This window comes from Gossypium hirsutum, chromosome A06, assembly GCF_007990345.1.
Source record: "Gossypium hirsutum isolate 1008001.06 chromosome A06, Gossypium_hirsutum_v2.1, whole genome shotgun sequence".
Taxonomy (NCBI): domain Eukaryota; kingdom Viridiplantae; phylum Streptophyta; class Magnoliopsida; order Malvales; family Malvaceae; genus Gossypium; species Gossypium hirsutum.
The window spans coordinates 27110353-27118624 of record NC_053429.1 but is presented as its reverse complement, the minus strand read 5'-3'; the positions used below and the strand labels follow the sequence as shown (position 1 = coordinate 27118624).

The 8272-nt window shown below is 42.0% G+C and overlaps 2 protein-coding genes across 2 annotated transcripts; both read right to left on the bottom strand.

Annotated features, from left to right (window-relative positions):
- Positions 1–3553: 3553 nt before the first annotated feature.
- LOC121230490 (uncharacterized) lies at positions 3554–6573 on the bottom strand. Its single transcript, XM_041115382.1, has 6 exons — positions 6481–6573; positions 6186–6345; positions 5229–5365; positions 4750–4998; positions 4230–4509; positions 3554–3735 (listed from the first exon to the last, which is right to left on the bottom strand). Exons 1-6 carry the CDS (start codon positions 6571–6573, stop codon positions 3554–3556), a joined length of 1101 nt encoding a protein of 366 aa, XP_040971316.1.
- A 42-nt stretch (positions 6574–6615) lies between these two features.
- LOC107962995 (uncharacterized) lies at positions 6616–7986 on the bottom strand. Its single transcript, XM_016899600.1, has 3 exons — positions 7853–7986; positions 7372–7708; positions 6616–7167 (listed from the first exon to the last, which is right to left on the bottom strand). The coding sequence occupies exons 1-3, from the start codon at positions 7984–7986 to the stop codon at positions 6616–6618; spliced, it is 1023 nt and encodes a 340-aa protein (XP_016755089.1).
- Positions 7987–8272: the final 286 nt, after the last annotated feature.

Here is an 8272-nt window from a genome sequence, read left to right as displayed (position 1 = left end):
GGATTGCACGACTATAGATGTCTAGCCATACGTATTGAGGGTTATGTGGATAAATTATGGCAGAATTTTGTAAAATTAGAGTGGAATAGGAAGGATCAACATGATAGAGTGATTATAGGCTAGCCAATATGTGTAGCAAAAGAAAAATTCAAAAAGAAAATAAAAAATGAGTGGAAAAGGATCTTGAGAGTAAAAGCGTTCATGAATGAGAAATGTATTGAAAAATGAGAAAGAAAAGTGACAAATTCAGCAAAAATAGAGATACTCATTCATTAGTGCACACAAACTAGTGAGCTAGCCATAGTTGTTATATTATGCTGTGATTTCTTATGGAGAAATAAGGAAGGTGAGTGAGAAATAAGGCGATGAGCGGGTGAAGGTTGCTAAGAGGGGGAACAGGGAACAATACGATGTGCTAAGCGGAGTCTCGGTGTACCACTCTTTCAGCAACATATTTCCAGGTTTTTGAAAACCCAAACCCACAGTCGAGTTTTGTAACTTAGCTCTGATACCACTAAATATAACACCCCAAACTCAGTCTAGACGTTATGGAAGGATCTGTGACGTCACATAGGAGTGGTTTTTCCAAAACACTAATTGATGAAAAATTTGTTCTTTATGAAAACTACTTTAGGTTCTTAACAAATGGTTAGGAGGCCTAGTTCATTGAGAAGACTCGAGTTATTTAAGTAAAACATTAATTATACCAGTTTATTATTAAACTTTGAAACCATGTTCATTAGGAAAGCTTTTAAAACATGTTGTGTAAATGTGATGTTTTCAGAAAAGCATTTGTTTGTATTTTCTTGAAAACCTGAGTCCTTTTACTAACAGGTAAGATAAAATAAATCCCCAAATTAAAATAAACTTTAAAAGGCCTTATTACAAAATGAGAACCCAATAATTTAAATCTTAATCATAATTTATAATAAAATACTACGTCGAGTGGCCACCTCTGAGTCCTCCGTCGCCTTGATGCATCTAAGCCTAGAGATTTCCTGCACAGATAGCAGACAGGTGAGTTTACAAAAACTCAGTGTGTGAAATCCCAAAATAGCAGACAATCAGAGTAACATCTGGGCCTAAGCCCTTCCAGTTTCAGTTAGGGCATTAGCCCCTTTTTCTGTAACAGTCGCAGTTTGAGCCTCAGCCTATTTTAGTACAGTATGCAAACAAAGGATCCTACCCAATCTATCCGCTACACACCATCTCCTTACTAGCCCTACATACCATTTGGGGATAAGATCGAGACACCCAACCCTACACACCAAGTCGTACTGATTTTGATACTAAATCGGTATTTGCAGCCGAGCTGCCAGTAATAGGCTTATAGCCTTTCAGTACACTTCCTCCAAAATCATATAAATATCCCACCCCATGTAATGCAACATAATATCATACGTGTATGCAAAAAGGTCATGCTAAAAAACAATCTTACATAACACAAGGGTATTTCAGTCAATTTACCTCACAAGGGTATAATGGCCATTTCATCAGTATAAGGTCTAAGTATACTTACCAACCCAGTAGTAGGTCCACAGTCGTCTTGATTGACCCGTGCAACCTTATCAGTAAATCAGTGCTACTGGGCCTATAGCCCAAATTACAGGCCCATTTAGACCCACACTCTCGTATGGCCCACATAGCCTAAAAATGGCCTCAGATGTGTAGTTCACACAACCTGGCCCACAATTTATCACACTTTGTGCAATTTCTCTGCGTAGGGCACACAAGCCCATTGGGCCCATTCGGCCAAGTTCGATCCAGAATGGCCTAATACCGTTTCGGCCCATGAAATCACCCATGGCCATTCTGTCGACATCATGGCCTCATTTTGCAACTAGGCTTGCCACACGGGCGGCCATACACTGTGTGGTGTCGATAGCCCACTTTTTGACTTTTCGACTTTTGCTATCACACATCTAATGATAGTGTTCACACACTTGTAGTGAAACTGTTGTCGCAACACCTCTAAGATCAAAGCACCTATGATTCACAAAGAGCCACCATTAGACAGATTCGTTGTAAATCCAAAACTAAAGTATTGAAATCACTCTAACTGATTCATTGTCACTTACTATTCCACCAATCGCCGGACCCTTCTTGCTTACACCACCTGAACTCTCTCTAAGACCCTAACTTTTATCTGATACAGTTAGTCGATTTATTAGAAATTATAATCCCTTGTAAATATAAATAAATTCTTAAGTACTTACTACGAGTGACCAAATTTCTTATTGTGAAAGGACAATCGGCCTAGCTCCCTTAACCATGAAGATTGTGCCCCTAGGAAAATTCGGCAACCACAGAGTTAAGTGGCAGTCAATAAGGTGAAATAAGGGTGAAAGAGTAGGATACATTCATCCCATAGAAGAAAAGAAATCGCAAACCTGAGAAGAGAAAAGACTAACCAATAATCGGCCTAGACTCCAACCTAAATAGTACCCGAGTAACACAAGAGATATTCGGTTTTAGCAAAGAAGAATTGCACGATTGAGAGGAGAGGAGAAAGTGCAATCGACTAGGAGGGATTGATTGAGAAGAAGAAAGGGAGAAGAGACATAGGATATTTGGTCAGAGCACCACAAGGAGCCACAGTTGAAGAAAGGAATAAGAACCGAGAGAAGATCAAAAAGAGATTCGACGAAATAAGTCAAGTGAGGGAGGAAGAATGAAAAGAGGTTCTTTACTTACAGAGAAAGGCCTAGAAGAACGCAACCTAAAGGAATGCTAAAAGAAAGATACCTGTATGGTCACTCTAGAATTCGGCTACCAAAATCCCAACAATTGACAGCCTCTCCAAAACCGAAAGTGCAAAAATCCAAAACCCAACTAGCAACTGAAATGAAAACTAAGAAGCCTTAAAACACCCCAAACCGAATCCCTTTGAGTTTCCAGAGTCTCTGTACAACACCAACACTCCCCATCTCATCACCTCCCCTTGATTTACTCCTAAAACCTCTCCACAACATCCCCAACCGAACATTATCCCAACCCCATTTTTCCTCCTAACTTTCGGCAACAAGCTCTCCCACTCCTCTAAAACACCCCAACCGTCCTAGCAATAGAGTCCCACTGCTACACAACCACCCATTCAGCCTTTTGCAAAAATAAGACACGTTTGCATGCCGCAAGACTCGAACCTCAATCCTTTAGCTACTGCAACATGCCACTAGCCATTAGACTAGCATGTTCACTTTGTCATGTCCTACTCCCATTAATTTAAAAGTCCTTTAGCAGCAGACAAGGGTTTATTCAAATAAGACCAAATTTTTGCTCAAGCCAGGACTTGAACCCACAACTACTCAGACACTCCTAAAGCATTAGATCACTAAGTCAGACATACATCCACGTCATAAACACAGGTTTTCGTGATTTTGGGCATTACAATTCTTCCCTCCTTAAAGAAAATTTTGGCCTCAAAATTTACTTGATCAGAATAGGTGAGGGTATTGTTGTCACATCACCTCCTCGGGTTCCCACGTAGCCTCCTTAGAACTATGATTCCGCCAAAGAACTTTTACTAATGGGATTGACTTCCTTCTTAAGACTTTCACCTCTCGATCCAAAACTGAACTGGTTCTTCCTCGAAAGTCAGGTCTAGTCTAATCTCAATCTCCTCAACCGGTACCACATGTGTAGGATCAGTGCGGTAGCGTCTCAGCATCGAGATGTGAAACACATCGTGAATCTGCTCTAATTCTGGAGGTAGCTCTAACTGGTAGGCAACTGGTCCTACTCTCTCAAAATACCGTAAGATCCAATAAACCTTGGGCTCAACTTGCCTTTATGCCCAAATCTGAGTACCTTCTTCCATGGCGAGACCTTCAGGAAGACAAAATCTCCCAAAGAATACTCAATTTTTTTACACTTCAGATCCGCATATGACTTTTGTCTGTCTGATGCTGCCTTTAGTCTATCTTGTATTAATCTGACCTTATCCTCGGTATCAGATACTAGCTTTGGGCCCAGAACACGCCGCTCACCCAATTCAGTCCAACACGAAGGTGTGTGACACCTACGACCATATAGTGCTTCGTAAGGTGCCATCTGAATGCTAGACAGGTAGCTGTTATTATATGCAAATTCTGCCAGCGGTAAGTAATCCTCCCAACTGCCTCGGAAGTCAATCACGCAACTCCTTAACATATCCTCTAGTATCTGAATCACCTTCTCTGACTGTCCATCTGTCTGAGGATGGAACGTAGTATTGAAGTCCAGTCGTGTACCTAGAGCTTCATGTAACTTCTTCCAGAACCGAGACATGAAGCAAGGATCCCTGTCAAATATTATAGAAACTGGTACCCCATGTAATCTCACTATCTCGGATATATACAACTTAGCTAGTTTCTGCAATGAATAATCTATGCGAACCGGTATAAAGTGGGCAATTTTGGTCAGCCCATCCACAATGACCCACACTGAATCTTTCTTGGAAGGTGTTAGGGGTAGCCCACTCATAAAATCCATAGTTACTCTTTCCCACGTCCACATCAGAATCTTAAACAGCTGTAGTAACCCAGAAGGCAACTGATGTTCTGCTTTAACCTATTGGCATGTCAGACATTTCCCCACAAAGTCGGCAATCTCACGCTTAAGACCTAGCCACCAATATATCTCACGGAGATCTCTGTACATCTTATTTCCACTTGGGTGAATAGCATAGGGGCTACTATGCGCCTCTCGCAGTATAGACTACCTCAAATCAATATCTTTAGGCACACAAATTCTGCCTCAAAAGCAAAGTACCCCTTCATTATTCAACCCAAAATCCCCAGTATTACCATTCTCGACCTGGCGGAACCGAAGACCCAATGACTCATTTTCCATCTGTTTAGTCTTAATATGCACAATCCACACATGTTTAACTTGGAGCTCAGCCAACAAGTTACCATTATCAAATAAGCTAAGACGAGCAAACATTACTCTCAGATCAGTTATAGTCCTACAGCTCAGTGCATCCGCCACCACATTGGCCTTACTAGGGTGATATTCAATCTAACAGTCATAATCCTTCAACAAATCAGTCCATCTATGCTGTCGGAGATTCAACTCCTTCTGAGTGAGGAGATACTCAAGATCTTGTGATCCGTGTTAATGATGCACTTCTCACCGTACAAGTAATGCCTCAAAAATTTCAATGCGAATACCACTGCGGTGAACTCTAAGTCATGCATTGGGTAATTCGCCTCATGAGTCTTAAATTGGCGAGATGCATAAGCTACCACCTTACCCTCTTTCACCAACACACAACCTAAATCAACGTATGACGCATCATTGTAAACAGTAAATTCTTCCCCAAACACCAGCTGAATCAAGGCAGGAGCCTCAGTCAAAGCTTTCTTGAGCTTCTCAAAGCTCTTTTCTACTTATCAGTCCAGATAAATGGCGTATCCTTATGCAACAGCTTAGTTAAGGGTGCGACAATTAGTGAAAACCCCTCTGCAAATCTTCGATAATACTCAGCCAGTCCCTGAAAACTACGAATTTCTGATATAGTCTTAGGCTGTTTCCAATCCAGAACAGCCTCAATTTTTCGAGGATCAACCTTAATCCCCTCAGCAGATACCACATGACCAAGAAACGGTACCTCATGTAACCAGAACTCACACTTGCTAAACTTGGCATATAGTTACTTCTCCCTTAATATTCGTAAAACCACCCGAAGATGTTCATCATGTTCGACGTCAGTCCTTGAATACATCAGTATGTCATCGATAAATACTACAACAAACTGATCCAGATAGGGTTGAAATACTCTGTTTATCAGATCCATAAAAGCTGCTGGTGCATTCGTCAGCCCAAAAATGCATTTCCAGGAACTCGTAATAACCATAACGAGTCCTAAACCCCGTCTTGTACACATCAGCCTTTTTAACTCTCAATTGATGATACCCCGATCAAAGGTATATTTTAGAGAATACCGATGCTCATTGCAGTTGATTTAATAGATCATCAATCCTTGGTAGAGGATATTTGTTCTTGATGGTCAGCTTATTCAATTGTCTATAGTCGATACACATACGAATGGATCCATCCTTCTTTTTCACAAACAAGACTGGTGCTCCCCACGGGGACACATAGGTCGGATAAACCCACGATCCAGTAGCTTTTGTATTTGGCCTTAAGCTCCACAAGCTCTTTCGGTGCCATTCTATAAGGGGCGATGGACACCGGAGCTGTACCAAGGAAGAGTTCAATCCCAAACTCCACTTCATGTTCTGGGGGTAACCCCGGTAACTCTTCAAGAAAAGCATTCGGAAAATCCTTAATAGTCCTGATATCCTTTACTAAAGAGTCCCCAACATCTGAAACACTGACGCAGGCCAAGAATGCCTCAGAACCCTTGCGAACCAATTTCTCAACCCTTAGTGCAGAAATTACATCACTAAAAAAATTCCATCATTCCCTAATTATCACTATCTCCGCGTTGACTTTAGTTCTCAGTGCAACTCGCTTAGCAGCACAATCCAAGCTTACCTGATGTTTAACAAACCAATCAATGCCCAGTATTAGGTCGAATTCTCCAAAAACTAGCTCCATAAGATCAGCCAAAAAGACAACTTCTTGCATTTCTAAGGGAACATCTTTCAACAACTTATTTACCCGAACAGACTATCCCAGTGGACTTAGAAGAGTAATTCCACTCGAAGTATTCTCAACTAGAATCCCTAATTTCTCAGTAACAGTATAGGCAACATAGGAATGGGTAGATCTTACATCTATTAATGCAGTACAAGGTACATTATGGATAAAGAGCGTACCTGTTATAACATCTGGAGCATCACTGTCCTCACGATGACGTGCATTATAAACTAGTGTCGGCTGCCTCGCCTTAGTGTGACCAGCACCTCTGCCCGGTGCTCCGCGACCACGTCCCATACCATTACCACCCCTGGCCTGACCACGACCTATCGGTGGCTCCTGAACACCTCTCCATGGCTGACCAGTACCCATACTAGTAGCTTTCATCTGATTGGGCCTTCGTGGACAATCCTTAACCCAGTGCTCCAAAGATCCGCATCTCAGACATGCACTCAACTTCTTCCAACACTCGCTCTGATGGCGTTTTCCACAATCAGTACAAAATTGTAGCCCAGCAGTAGCAGCAGCAGCAGGGACCCTAACTCTAATTGGCCCATCAGATCTAGGCTTTTTCCTAAGCCTCTAAAAAGAATTTGAGGGCTCAGCATCCCTATTACCCTTGCCTTTCTCTCTGTTCTGGCGCTCAGCGCGCGTCACATTCTCGATGATTTTTGCCTTGTCAACCAGTGCTGTAAAATCCCTCTCCCTCTGAGGAGCTATCAAAACCCTTAAACCATCCCTAAGGCCATCCTCAAATCAAACACACCGCTCATATTCTGTTGCTACCATCCCACGTGCATAATAGCTCAGTCGTAAAAATTCGGCCTCATATTCGGCCATTGTCCAGTCTCTTTGAATTAAGTTCAGAAATTTCCTCTTACGGGCATAAACATAGCTGGCACCCACATATTTCTCCTGGAAGGTTGTCTTGAAAAACTCCCAGGTTAAACGATCAGCTTGAGTTCCCTCTTTGACGGTAAGCCACCACTGATAGGCCTTGTCCCTCAGTAATGACACAACACATTTTAGCTTCTGATCAGGGGTGCAGTCCAGATCATCCATGATCCTTTTTGTGGCCTCTATCCAGTATTCAGCCTCATTAGGGGCAACTCCAGCAATACCCCTGAATATCTCTACCCCATTAGACTTGAGTCATTCCGTATCCGACCCTTGGCCCACATTACCAGTACCAGGCCCAGCGACCCTTTCCAGATTCCTCAACATTGCTTGTGACAGTGTGTCATCCCCAGCTGCTCGATTTTAAGACCCTGTCTCAGCCATAGGTAAAGCTGGTGCCTCTCTAACTTCCTCATTAGGCTGGTGTCTAGAAGACGAAGACCCAGCCCAAGCACCTCTACGGCCTCTGCCGCGGCTTATACCATAAGTAACTCTAGTGCTCATTATCTAATCACGCTTTTATCTGTTTTAACAATTTTATGCCAGTCAGTTTATTGTTCCAGTGTTTATTAAAGATATCTTATGAACAGAATTATTTTAGAGTTTATTTTCGCAGTTCGGAATTTCGAAGGTTGCTCTAACTACAGAGTCTCAATACAGTTTTAATACCTTAAGTAGTCCTCAATAATAACATATCAGTATTTTTATTTCAGTATAAATAGTTAGAATACTTACAAGGTCGGCGCAGAGTCTCGGTGCACCACTCATTCAGCAACATATTTCCATGTTT

What these genes read in the sequence shown, in the direction of transcription:
- LOC121230490 (XM_041115382.1), bottom strand. Translation starts at nt 6,573, where the DNA reads ATGCAAGAAGTTGTCTTTTTGGCTGATCTTATGGAGCTAGTTTTTGGA. An exon ending in ATTGGTTTGTTAAACATCAG is followed by an intron (nt 6,346 to 6,480) that starts GTAAGCTTGGAT and finishes TTGGTTCGCAAG; the next exon opens with GGTTCTGAGGCATTCTTGGC. An exon ending in TGGGATTGAACTCTTCCTTG is followed by an intron (nt 5,366 to 6,185) that starts GTACAGCTCCGG and finishes ACTGATAAGTAG; the next exon opens with AAAAGAGCTTTGAGAAGCTC.
- LOC107962995 (XM_016899600.1), bottom strand. Translation starts at nt 7,986, where the DNA reads ATGAGCACTAGAGTTACTTATGGTATAAGCCGCGGCAGAGGCCGTAGA. An exon ending in TTACCTATGGCTGAGACAGG is followed by an intron (nt 7,709 to 7,852) that starts GTCTTAAAATCG and finishes AGAGATATTCAG; the next exon opens with GGGTATTGCTGGAGTTGCCC. An exon ending in GCTATTATGCACGTGGGATG is followed by an intron (nt 7,168 to 7,371) that starts GTAGCAACAGAA and finishes AATTCTTTTTAG; the next exon opens with AGGCTTAGGAAAAAGCCTAG.